Here is a 12,829-nt window from a genome sequence, read left to right on the forward strand (position 1 = left end):
TCCCCTATGGTAGGGCACAGCCTCTAACATCTTTCCTTTCCTCAAGTTAAGCATGGCTTTCACTTCCTTGGATTTTGAAGGGAAAGTTTTTATCTACCTAATTAGGGGTAGTTCAGGATTCTGTTCAATTTCTCCCTCAATCCATTGCCCTGTATGGCAAAGCCTCTCCCTCCTCTATCCGAATAACATCCTTGCCAAAAGCAGAGGCAGCACGTAGAAGAATGGCTGCAGAAGCGTGGCCTTAGAATCTCTGAAGATCTGCACAATCCAGGCCTGGTATTAGAATAGGCCTGTAATCAGAATTGTGCTGAAGTTGCTGTGCTGAAGTTAACAAGAAAGGTAGCCTTGAGCTATTCGTGAATCCTGAGACCAAGTAATTATGTTGTGCCAACAGGCCGTGGCTGTAACAAGCTACAGCTCCTGGGAAAGCAGGTGCAGGGCCGAGAAAGATAGGGACCGGTATGGGAATATAGGGAGTAACAAACTACAAGGCTAAAGCACAGCAACACAATTAGCTACATGGATAGAATGCTTATTTTAGTCATGATAATTAGGGGTGTGAGAACCGTGCGTGTTTAGAGACTACTAACCAATTATATTTCTGCTTTACGAATATGCATGTGTATCAGTTCTATACAAGTAGTGTTAGAAACTAATAAAGTTGAGCAAGATGCATAACTCATATTGAGCATCTTCTTGACTCCGGCAAACCCTTCTTCCAACAGCAGCAGCCTTCCATTTTCCTGTACTGACCCTTTTCTCTGGACTGAACTTCAGGTAGCTGATTCTTTCTGTGCTCCCATCACCCCTAATACTAGATCTGTAATTCAAGAGCAGCTACTGCACAGAACAGGTTGTTTCCCCTTACATCTAATCTATGACCACCTTCCCTCAGCCACCAAGTCAGTTCAGTTCACCAGTCCGAAGGAAATCTGGTCAATTTTCCACAGGATAATTTTCTGTTGGATCAGCAAGCTGAACTGACTCACTCTGCAGGTAGAAAGCCGAGCATTAAAAAAAAAAAGCCCCTTTAGCAACATCTTCTGTCAATTTGTCTATCCCCCTTCATCCAGTTTTTCTAAAGAGGAGAGGCACGAGAATGAGAATCTGTAAAACTGTGCTTAGTACCTGAATGGTAACAAACTGCTCCTTCCTCCCTTCTCCAGGCTAAGGTCTGGTCATTGCTCAGGTGCTAGAGTGCTGTCCTCACCATCTCTCCTCTTCTCTACAGCACGCTGCCTTCTCATGTGCCACCTTTGTAACAGCATCAGTAAGGGATGAAATTAAAAGTATCAACAAAGACACACTTTCAAGGGAATGCTGATTTTAGTTCTGTTTTTCACAAAGGACCAAATGAATAAGAAGGAACCTGTCCAGTCTCCGCAGTTGGAGACAATGTTGTCAGAAACAGCAGCAGCAGTTGTGGTCCTCCCTGGAGTTAGCCATAGCAGCCTGATCGCACTCTGCTGGGCTCAGTGCCCTTTACCAGAGCTTCTCAGAGCGCTCTGCGGCAGCTGATAAAGTAAGACCACCCCTGCTTGCCAGGGTACTGGTGGGAGGAGGATTTGGGGTCACTTCCATAGTGCCAAAAGTCATAGGCCCAGATGCTCAAAGGTATTTAAGCACCTAAAAAGAAGTTAGGAATTAAAATATCATGGGGCTCTGGATCCTAATGAGGATGCAGTTATATTGGCATTCAATGTTTCTGCTGATACAGCTGATAGTGCTTGGAAAAGTTCTGCTCAAAAAAGAGCGCTATTCTGCTGACATAAGCTGCCTGCACACAAGGAGGGCTTCACTGGTACAACTCTGCTGCTACAGCGATATCACACGCATTTACATGTAAATTAGGGTTTTGTTTATACCGCACAGATGCAGCCTTTCACTTCATCCTGGATGGGGAGGGGAGAGGGAGGGTAACAGTCTCACTACTCTCATTTTATGGACTAAGAAAGCAAGGCACAAATGAAATTATCTTACTGGCTCAATATCACCCAACATGGGTGACAGAAAAGGCAGAGACCCTGGTCATAGGTTACAGCCACAGGACTTTCTTCGCTGCTAGAGATAGGGAAACAAATGAGCGAGTCATTAAATAGGAGCCTTATCACATCAACCATGCAAGGGCAAATCCCTGATTTGTTTGAGATGGAGGGGCTAGTAATGAATCCACTAGGGAGCCCTGAACCTGGGGGACCGAGGCCTGTTTAGGTCCATGAAGCACTGTTAGAAAGCAACGGAACTTGAGACCTAAAGAAACTACTACACTACTTCACCACTCGCCAACCTGAGCAGCAATAGGCATGACTGCCAACAAATGTCCATGGAGGATGGACGTGAAACCAACAACATATCACAGGAACCAAGCAGGGGATCAGAAGTTACTGAGATTACCTTGCTTCCAACCACTGTTGCCCAAGTAAATACGCACTAAATGTACTTCCATTCTGCCAATACTCCTGTATCTTGACCACAGACTCTACCAGGCCATACTTCCACTTACAAAAGCCAACATAAGCCAAGAATGATAAAATAACTGGGTCTACCTCAGCTATTCATTCTCAGACCTGCCTCTCCTGCTCTACTAAACCACATATCTGACACGGATACAGGGTGAATTGCACAGGAGGACCAAACTCATCATTTTTGCTAGGAAAGTTTTAACCCATATCACCTTCTCACAGTAGCAAATACAGAGGTTCCTGGAGCTACAGCCTTTGTTTGTCCCACAGTGCCAGTAAGTGACCTGAAAAGACACATCACCACACAGTTCCACTGTGATGGTATAAAGATACATCCAAAACTCAGGCTCCAGATAAAGCAGGTGTGGCCATGGGTTGCGTGAAACATAGTCAAAGCGAGTGGATGTTACTGCCGGCCTTAAGTTAGCTATAAGATACAGTCTAGCTCCATTGCAGAGAAACAGCAGCCTCCATTCCAAAACACTGCCCAAGTCACTGCCCAGAGGAGAGGCAAACATCCAGAAATTTGAAGTGGAGGGTGGGAGGTGGGAATGGTGTGACAAACAGAAACATGACTTTCTGAGTAGTGTTTTGCACAGGAGTCTTGAGGACAGGGAACATGAGGAAAAGCAGACAAAGCATAGAGAAGGCGGCTTCAAACAAACCTAGGGCGATCTTGGGAGTCAGCCCTGACTGAAACATAGACAAAACCAGCTCTTCAGTACTAGCTGAAAGGTGGCTAGAGCCACAAGCAAGGAAATAGCATCCTGCTGCTCAATTCCCTCATACCATTGAAAACATAACCTTATATTTTGGAACTTTAAGAAAAAAGGTAAATACAGTTATCTACCTCTCTCCTAAATGAAGGATTAAATTTTTGGCCAGCTGTATGTATCAAAAGGAGCAACAACTGCAGGAGGTTAAGTCAGTCTGTTATTAATTCCCTGTTCTGCTGGCCAACACCCTGATTCTAGACATATCATCCCACCCTCTCTCACATATCTGTTTTCCTGTGGCTCATCAGACATATTCACACACATCTTTCAGTCCCTGGTATATATATCTCCAGTTACAAACCTTCTGTCCTGACTCTTCTCATCACAAAAAAGTTATGCAAGCCTGGCTGGTTTCTCCAGGCAAACACACCGAACAGCAAACAATTCATCAAGTTTACAAACTGTGGTTCAAATCAGTGCCCAGAGATTGGTTCAGTCAAGGCTTCATTGCAAAAAAAAAAAAAAAAAAAAAAAAAAAAGAGAGAAAAATAGTCTGAATGGAGTCTTTTCAGCACTGTATAACTTCAGAGGTTATTTCCAAAATAACGTCCTCCAAGCCAGGAAACAGAAGCTGTGGCAAGCCTAGAGCTGTAGCATTCACAGCAGAAAGTGTTAATGTCAGGGAGGGTCTCTCCTGGAGCAGAAACACAATTCTCAACTTAGCTAAACTTAAACCAACCAACTCCGTTCTTTAGAAAGATAAACCTGCCTCCCCTTGCTTCCACCAGAAGGAAGCAATCTGCTGTGGGTGTTCACAGGTTATCAAGATACGCTGAGAACAAATGATGGTCATTTCTACACCAGACTAGCCAACCTTCCAAGCATCACTCTCTTAAGAATTATGCTAAGGCCTCACCAGCTTTCCACAAAATTTAGCTAGGGATTTGATAAATTCTCCTGAGGCACCCTTATAGCTATCTGCTTTCTTCAAAGGCTAAGAAGTTGCCAAAGAGTTTTCCACACTTCTGTTGATTCTTCTCCTATGCTTCAGAAAGGCATTCTGCCATCAGGCCCAAGCTAAAAACCAAGATTCGCTGCTCCCCCGAGTAATTTCCCAGCACGGTCCCTGCAGTTTACATACTAGGTTGCTATAACTGTGAAAGGGAAACAGAAACAACACTCACCTCACAGCACTGCATTGGTCTGCCCAAACTGCAGCCTTTTCAATTAAACCTTCAGCACTCATTTTGTGCTTACTTCAGCCTGCGCCTGAGACTGAAAATGAAGAGGAAAGGCACATGAAGAATGTAGACTTTTCCCTCTCGGAGCAGCCTGCCTGCTATTAACTGCCTTGAATACAATGGCTGAGCCGCTGCTCATTCTGTCTCTGCACTGCAAATATGAAAGTCAAAGGCTTAAGTTTATTTCTGCCTACAGCTGCCTTGAGACCTTCCATCAAGACTCTCTGCATAGCCGGCATCATTCATGTACCCAAGTTTGTCTCAGTTATCAACTCTCACCTTTCTTGAAGGAAATTCTTCCCCTCAGTCACATCTCAGCGACGACTTCTGATTATCTCCTAAAAGTGCAGAAGGCTCTTGTTCTCTCAGCTCTGCTATGCTTCTCTGTCCCAGTGGTTATCCAATTGTTCCTTCCTGAATTTGCCCTTTTTGCTGTCTCCAAACTTCACAACTCTACTCTGTGATCCCCAAACCTACAGACAGTTAGAAACAGTATCCATTGACTCACATCAGTGATGTAAGCTCTCTGGTGAGATGAGCCTGCTGTGCAGCAATTCCTGCCTGTCTGACTTGTTACTTGTGGTTCACTCTTCCTTTTGAGTCATTAAATTTAGTTTTTCATACAGTTCCTTTGCTTCACTGAGTTAGCTAAGTAAGGATGTTCGCTCTGCCAGCTCATAGGAATAGTATTCTTGAGATCTAAAAGGAAACTAAGAACTGGAATTTGCTGTTCTGAGTTTGTTTGGCTCCTCTTGTTTTGCAACTTAGTCCAGAGACACAAGCTGCAGCTGCCAGTGTACACAGGTGTCTTGTGTGTTACACAGAGCCGTATCAGAGCTGTCTGCAAATGTGACTCCAGGAGCTCTGGGGAGTGTGCTTGGTGCTGCCCATGGCAGCCGCTGCACCCTGGGATGGCACCCTCATGCTGGGCCTTGTCTCCACAGACACCCTGGATTCTTCCGTCACTGCAGCTCCAGGGTTAGTGTGGCCTTCCCTGCCCCCTGTGCTGTGCCAGAATTGGCCAGGTGCCCCTCAAACACCAGGTTGTGCTGGCCCCACACCGAGGGCAGGGCAGGTCCTGGCAACACAAGGAGGTCCCATGTGCAGGGGAAGCACTGCAGCCACTGTGTGAGATCTCTGTCCTGCACAAGTTAACCGGTGGGTACCTTGATGTTTTTTCTTCCTGTGTTTCCTAAACCAAAACGGAAACCATTGCATTGTAAGGGTTTGTGCTAGTTGAGTTTAAGGACAGATGAGGTAGCCAGTTTGCAGGTACCTACACGTGGAAGGGGTTTGGGTTCTAATTGAGCAGATAACATGGCAGTGAGATCCCGTGCCTGGCAGGTGAAGCAGCTTATCCTCTCTAGAAGTAAGGCATTAGTAGATGAAACTCCTCCATATGCAGGTGTGCAGGGAATGGAAGGTGTTGCCCTACACACACCCTGTGAGCATAGGCTGGTGGACCATCTGCACCCCATGGCACAAACTGGTCAGGGAGAGGAGACAGGAGGAAAAGGCCAACAGCCAACTATGGCAGCAGGGGAAAAAATCCCACAAAAAAAGTTCTACGTGATGTGGTCCCCTAGTACTTTTCTTTCTTATTTTCTTTTTTCATTATAGTATTTGTTCATTTCCTCATAGATCTCTTCAACAGCCTTCCCCTCCTTATCCAGAAAAAGCTCAGCAGCAAGAGGGGTCCCTGTGCCTCTTCTCCACCAGCATTCCTAATGGCAGCCACACTGAAGCAAGTCCACTTGCACAAGCACTCAAATGCTGAACAGGAGTGTTTGCTGCTTTGATCGTTAGGTCCTTCCTAGCAACACTAGTCTCCCCCATGCTCCCTTCCCGTGACATGAGAGGGGGCACAGCCCATCCTATCTTAGCTGATAGCTCTGTCTCACTGCATACCGAAACCAGATGAAGAAAGAACGCTTCCCAGGCAAGTCCATACCTGCTTCAGTGGCAGTCACGATATGGGAGCGCCCGCAGACAGCATGAAAAGGAACAAGGCCTCACACCCAGCCCATGCTTGTTACCCCTGAGCCTGTGTTTGTATACCTCATTACAACAAGCTCTCTTGTTCAAAGGTCACCCAGAGATATGAAGTGTACTGGATGCATACTGCTGCCTACAAATAGGCTGGAACCAGGCTGTGAAGCTCTCCCAGGTTTTCTTGAGGGGAGAACAATGACTATCTTTCAAAGACACTAATTCACTTTTGTTAGGAACTCTATGATCATATCGAATTTGCAATGAGATTCATGACAGAGGCTCCAAGATGTGACTGTAATACAGAAAAAAAACCTGTCAAGAGTAGCAAATCACAAAGGAAAGGATAAGACCATTCTCTCAAATTCAACTGCTTAAACTTGTTAACTTTCCATTAACTGAGATTTGTTCTCATTGTTTCAAGTTAGATTCTAAGAAACACCGCAGCCCACCCTTATCAATTACGCTGGAGAAATCAAAGGTCATACTCTGCCATCTCTTCAGTATGTAATTAAGCATGTTAGGCTGTTTCCTTTCCACCAGTTAACACTCCTGCAATTCAGAAACCTCTGGATGCCTTCCCCTTCCCAATCCCTCACCAAGATGTATACAAAGTTGTGTAATAGTGCACAAATACAGATGCTTTGTGGTTTGCGGAGCACCTTTCCTCTGGTGTTGCCTGTGCGTTTGGTAACCCAAATGTTGCTAAGGTTGTTAATACCTATCCCTGAACTAAACAGTCTTTATTTTACAGGTCTTTGGATGAAACATGTTATTTCCAAGGCCTGTCAGAAAACACTTAAATTCATAGCCAAATATATGATGATTTTTAAACACTGCCGCAGGCAGAGTTAACAGACTGACAACTTCAGCTGTTAGGGATACTAGCTCAGCAAGGCAGCCATGCATATACCTATCTTTAAGCCCAAATTTAAAACCTGTTGGCTCAAGCTCTGCCTGGAGCTTGTCTGCAGGGTTTCCCATCGGGTCCTTCATTACCCAGGTGGACCTGAGCCAAGATACACCTCTCCCAGGTTGATCCTAGGCAGGAAAGGGCATTACTGTAATTAGCCCTGACCTCGCAAAAAGCCGTTCAGTTTCACCCAGGGGTTCTCCCAGCAGCCTGCGGGGGTTGCTTTGATCTCTCTCGCACAGCCCACCAGGCCACAGCCCCAGGCCTGCGCGGCCCCGGGCACCCACCCGGGGCCTGAGGGAACCGCTCCACCCGTCAGCTCCCTCATCTCAGAGCAGCAAGGGCAGGCGAGGGGCTCCCCGGCTGCCTCACCCCACCCTGGCCCTCCCAACGCTCCAGCGACTGGGGTGCCGACTGGGGTGCCCGCGGGGAAGAAGGGCCGCCGGCGGTAACAGGAACAGTGCCAGCCCGTACCCCGCCGCGCTGCCCCCTGAGCGTCAGGGATAGCGTTTGCGGATGCAGGGTGTCCCCGCCGGCAGGGCAGGGCCGGGCAGCCTCACACGGCCAGAGCCCGACCGGGCGCAGCGCACACCCCGCCACCGCCTCACGGCCGCCACCTCACACCCTACCCCACCAGCCCGCCCCGCCACCCAGCCCATTGGCTGCCGCCTCAGCCACCGCCCTGCTCCTCCCTCCTGTCATTGGACAAACCCTGCCATTCACTCGCTCCCCTTCCCTCCACCTCGCTCTGTGATTAGCTAGCTCATCTCGTTCTCCTCGTTCCCGGTTCCATCCCTTTCAAGCGATTGGATAACTTTTACCGTCTGTCTCCACCTCCCTCCGAATTTTACACTTTGCGATTGGGTAAGCCACTTCCTCCATCTCGCTCCCCGCCCATCTGATTGGCATGCGGGACTCTCATTGGGCCTCTGTCTCTCAGCCCCACCCCCTCTTCCCGGCCTGCGCCGCCATCCTCTCACGCGCGCTGATGCGTCACTGCTGAGCCCGTCCCTGAACGTGACGTCTCCGCCGGCGATTGGGGGAGGCGGCGGCTCGCGCTTCCGGTGCGGTGCGGCCGGGCGGGGGCGGCGGAGCGGGTGCAGCGCAGCGGAGCCGGCGGGATGGAGCGGCCCGAGCGGGCTGCGGCGGCGCTGGGAGCTCAGCCCCGCGCCAACGGCTGCAGCGGCGCGGCCCACGGTGGCCTCCGCAACGGCTACGTGCGCGGCCTGCCCGCGCCCGACACCCAGGTGTGAACGGCGGGCGCCCTCCGCCGCGCGAGCGGGGCTGGCAACGGCGGTGGGGGGGAGGGGCAGTAGTTGCTTGTCTCGGGGGCTCCGGTGGCGGGCCAGGGCGTGTGGGGCCGGCCGGCCCCGGTGCTCTCTTCCAGGCGGGCGCCGCCTCGGTGCTTCCGCCCCGCTGCCTCGTCCCTCCGTGCGAGCCCCGGCTGGGCTGCGGAGCCGGGGCAGCCTGCAGCCGCCCCTCAGCCACCCGGCTGGGCGGTGGGGGGCTGCGGCCGACGTTCGTGGGCTGGCGCGGGTCGGGTTTGGGTGCCGGCCCCAGTCCCGGCCCTCAGCCGCGCGGGCAGGGCAGCGCCCGGGTGGTGGGCCTGGCCCGGGGGGGGCTGTTAGTGCCCGGGGGGGGTGGGGTGTCAGCGCCCGGCTGGCGGGCCTGGCCCGTGGTCGCTTGCCAGGCTGGTAACTCCGTGTGAGCCGGCTGGCCCTTGAGTCATTGCTGTAGCTTTACTGCGAGGCTTTTACTAGCAGCACAGCTTTTAAACTTAAACCTCGATATAATACGATAGGTCTGTACGTTAGAAGAAAAGACTTTGGCAGTTTCTCACCGTTGTTTTGTTGTTACAGGCGATGGGGCTATGGGTACAGGTAGCCTTGAGTAGGGAGTTCCCTCTACAGAAGAGTTAAAGGTTGATGCAGCACTTCCCATCTGGCTGCATTAACACCCTGTGATACCAGTGTGTATTTGTGCTTTCAGACTTCCAGTTGTTTCTCTGCAAAACACTAAACTTTTCTGTTACGGTGTAAGGTTCTTAATGGTTCTCGTGAAGGCAGGCCCAGTGGTATGGAGCAGGTTGCGTTTCCTTGGACAGCCAAAGCTGCTTGAGAAGAGACTTCTTCCTCCAATGTCACTCCTCCTGTTGCTCCTTGTTTTCACTCCTGTGCTGCCCATTCTGGGTTTTTTTCAGCGTAGGCATGTGCAGTCACTGCGTGAACCAGAATGAGAACTGATGCAGGGTAAAAGTAAACTTCCCCTTTCTCACCCCCACTCCCGAGTTAACTTTGACCCAGGGTACTTACTGTATTTCTTTCACTAGACGGACACTTACAGTCTTCCTGTGGCACTGGGGAGGTGATAACACAGTTTTGGGAGTGAACAAATGGAGGAAGACAGCGTAATACCTTCGTTTGGCAGCAGTGACAGCTTGTACTGGTTTGGGGACCTATGGCACTGGTAGTTGTGCCTTGCAAACACCAAGCACTGCTGACTATAAAACCATAGGTGTAAATCTTTGCATTAAGACTGAACATGCGTGTTCTATGAGTGTTTCCCCCTCCCCGTGCTTTTTAAAGAAGGTGATCTGAATACAGTTACATTCTTCTGCTCCAGAAGAACAGGAAAGTGTGGTAAAGAAGCTTTTTCCTCAAGGATTTTGTTCAGCTGTGTATATGGAAAACATGGGAGATGCAGCCCGTCAACATCAGGCTCGAGCAGCTTAAAAACCTTGCTGGTTTATGAGATGTTCTATTCAGTTAGTACCTTGCATGTGATACTGTGCTCAAATGTGTCTTGGAAGCCTGAGGCATTTGAGGTAACTATTTCTAAAGGGTGAGGAAGGCTTATTGGGGAAGTGGTCATGTGAAATCTTAGCAAAAAGCCCAAATGTGGCATTGTCAGAGGATGTGAGAAAAGTATAAGGAAGTTTTATATTGTTCTGGCAGCTGCTTGCTGGTCAAGCAGAGATTTATAATTAGAAGTCTTGCATTCTTTTCAGGATAATTTCATGTGGGCCAGATTGCTGACTTTCAAAATGAGAGTCTAAACGTTGGAGCCTGACTGGAAGAAGTGAGTATTTAGGAATACTGGCCTTGTAGAGCTTCCTCATCATCAGTGATCGGAGCTTAGAGCTGCCAAAGATATACTTGCTCATGTGTCACAGGTTTGGCTATTTGATTGGCCTTTTGGTTTTTTGAATTTTGGTTGTTGGGCCTTTACACAGAAGAAGGGATGTTAATGCTTACCACGTGTTGAGTGTCTGTCTGTACTATGTATATACCCATACAGTGCTTGAGAGTGCAGGCGGAGAGGTCTGTGGAATGCAAAGTAAACAAGTACCAAAAAGGAGGCAGCTTACATGTAAGAGTGCAATTCCTACTTAATAGAAAAAAAAACCAGAAAAGTAAGGATGAGTGGAAAAAAAGATGCTATTGCAAGAAGGCCTATGATGGGGTCCTTGAAGAGGCGAGAAGACATCTAGATAAAATGAATACATCAATGGGAAGTGAAGGGGGAAGGAAAGCCATTGGTATAAAGAAGTGTTGTGATCACTGGCAACTTATCTGGAAAAGCCTGGAGCTTTTGAGAGGAGGGCTTAGAGATAGGGTAGTACATCACTGTGCCCTCCTGCAGGGCTTGATAATACAGGAAAGCCTAACCCATTTTTAACAATGTGTAAAAAGGAGTCTGCCCCTACCTAGAACATCTGCTGTGGCAACCTGAGTAAGTTTTGGGGTTTTTTTTGTTTTGTTTTGAGGAGCGAGTGGGCTGGGTTACCCCACAAAGGTAAAAAAAGATTTGTATTAAAGGGTATTATCCTTATGGCACAGAATTCAGGCTTTCCTTACAACTCCCTCCACAGAAAGAGACTGGTATTTGATATAGCACAGGCTCTTTACTGTTATTCCAGCATGAGCAGAAGAGGGTGAAATTGTTCACCTTAATTTTTAAATAGTTTGTATTAATTTGTCTCTTGCTGGGATCTGAACTGCTAATCTTTCCCCTTGATGAGAAGAGAGAGGAACTTGGCTGCCTATTAAGACTGTGCAGTAACTGACTTTGGCTGCCTTGGAAATCAATGGGATATTATCAGTGGCTAGGAAAGTAATAATTTAAAGTTAGGGTTTCAGCATATTAAAAAGGCATTCTGTGGAAATACTAAGGTAAACAACAGCTCTTTTTGTTGCTTTCCTGGGAAATCCTGTGTTAAAATTACTTTGATTCCTAATCTGTTTAGAGATTAAAATTCAGTGAATGCAACAATCTCGCTATAAGCACCTTAAGACAAAGGTGGAAGAACCATCTAGCAATTAAAAACTGTGGGATATTGCAGAAGAATAAGTAACATTTCTGACTTAAGCTAAGGGAGTGCGTGGTTAGAAACTATAGTGATCTATGGATGGATTCAAAACTGATTTAATGCTTCAGTGTAATACTGTGCTATGTAAGATGAAAGCCTGACATCTCAAAGGGTATTGTTATGATGTGAGGAAATAAACACAGCCAGCAGAAAGAAAGCAAATCTCAATAAAAGAACAGAGAAGTTACCTTATCAAGTTGTGCACGATTCTACTTTTTATGTCATTCTGGTCTGCTGGAGAGAGTCTAAAGTGAGTTCATAGAAAAAACAGTACTGAGGATCTGTCAGGACACTTGTGGGAATAATAAAGAGTGCAGGGAAAATTGCTTTTTCTTTCTGCAGTGCAGTTTTAAACTGGAATGTATTTCGCCATTGGAGTGTTTTGCTTTGAAGCAAATGGGTAATAGTTTTCTAATACTGCATCTGAAAACTTTTTACTTCCTTAGAAGAGGGAGATTGGGACATATTTAATGTGACAAGATGCCCTTTTTTCCCATGATAACTTATTGGAATCTAGCTATTATTGTAAACAGATTTTTAGTAATGTATTTTTTTGGACTCCTTAATTGAGCTTCTCACCTTAGAATGGTTTGTTGTGCTTCTAGAAGTTGAAGATGAAATAATCTCAAACAAAAAAAAAAAAAATTGGAATGTAGGTTTTAGTTACCAGGTTCTCAATTTCTGTTGTGTGCAGTATCTCTGAGTCAGTCAGACAGGAGCTGGAATGATACAAGCAAATTTTAATTTCCCTGATGTTTCTAGAAGGTCTTCAAATGACGTACTATGGTAATCTGCAGATAGCTTATTGTTTACATGCTTTTGTAAACAAGGTTTCATCCTATTTCCTCAGGAAGACAAGGGATAGTTTGGTTGAAGAAAGTGGGAGGACTACAGGATTTGCAGTCCCTTAAAATGTCACAAGTCCTGAATGCTTGCAGCTATTAAAATGGACAGCATAGATATTTTTTCCTGAAAGCTTTTGTGTGTACGTGCTAAAAACTGCTTGTGTGGTCCTGTGATTTGTGTTTGGTTTTCTGAGAGAGCGCAGTCATACTGCTTGTAGGCTCATCTCAGGGGTTCATCTTGACTATAAGATGCTTTTGTTGGAATTCAGGTTAATGTAACTTCTTTGGGAGAGC

The 12,829-nt window shown here is 47.2% G+C and overlaps 1 protein-coding gene and 1 long non-coding RNA gene across 4 annotated transcripts in view; one reads left to right on the forward strand and one right to left on the reverse strand.

Annotated features, from left to right (window-relative positions):
• Positions 1–6,456, reverse strand: part of LOC130152155 (uncharacterized) — a 31,013-nt gene extending 24,557 nt beyond the window's left edge. For both annotated transcript variants that reach the window (XR_008822901.1, XR_008822902.1), the window contains exons 1-2: positions 6,371–6,456; positions 4,363–4,453 (exon numbers count right to left, since the gene is read on the reverse strand). This is a non-coding gene — a long non-coding RNA (uncharacterized LOC130152155). The remainder of the gene's footprint in view (positions 1–4,362; positions 4,454–6,370) is intronic.
• Positions 6,457–8,381: 1,925 nt separating this feature from the next.
• The window catches only part of SPTLC2 (serine palmitoyltransferase long chain base subunit 2), a 78,760-nt gene continuing 74,312 nt past the window's right edge, over positions 8,382–12,829 (forward strand). For both annotated transcript variants that reach the window (XR_008822991.1, XM_056346125.1), the window contains exon 1: positions 8,382–8,568. Coding sequence is in view for 1 of the 2 variants with exons in the window: in XM_056346125.1 (XP_056202100.1) it covers positions 8,443–8,568 (126 nt within the window). In the remaining variant the exon portion in view is untranslated. The remainder of the gene's footprint in view (positions 8,569–12,829) is intronic.

The sequence above is a fragment of the Falco biarmicus genome, chromosome 7 (assembly GCF_023638135.1).
Source record: "Falco biarmicus isolate bFalBia1 chromosome 7, bFalBia1.pri, whole genome shotgun sequence".
Lineage (NCBI taxonomy): Eukaryota > Metazoa > Chordata > Aves > Falconiformes > Falconidae > Falco > Falco biarmicus.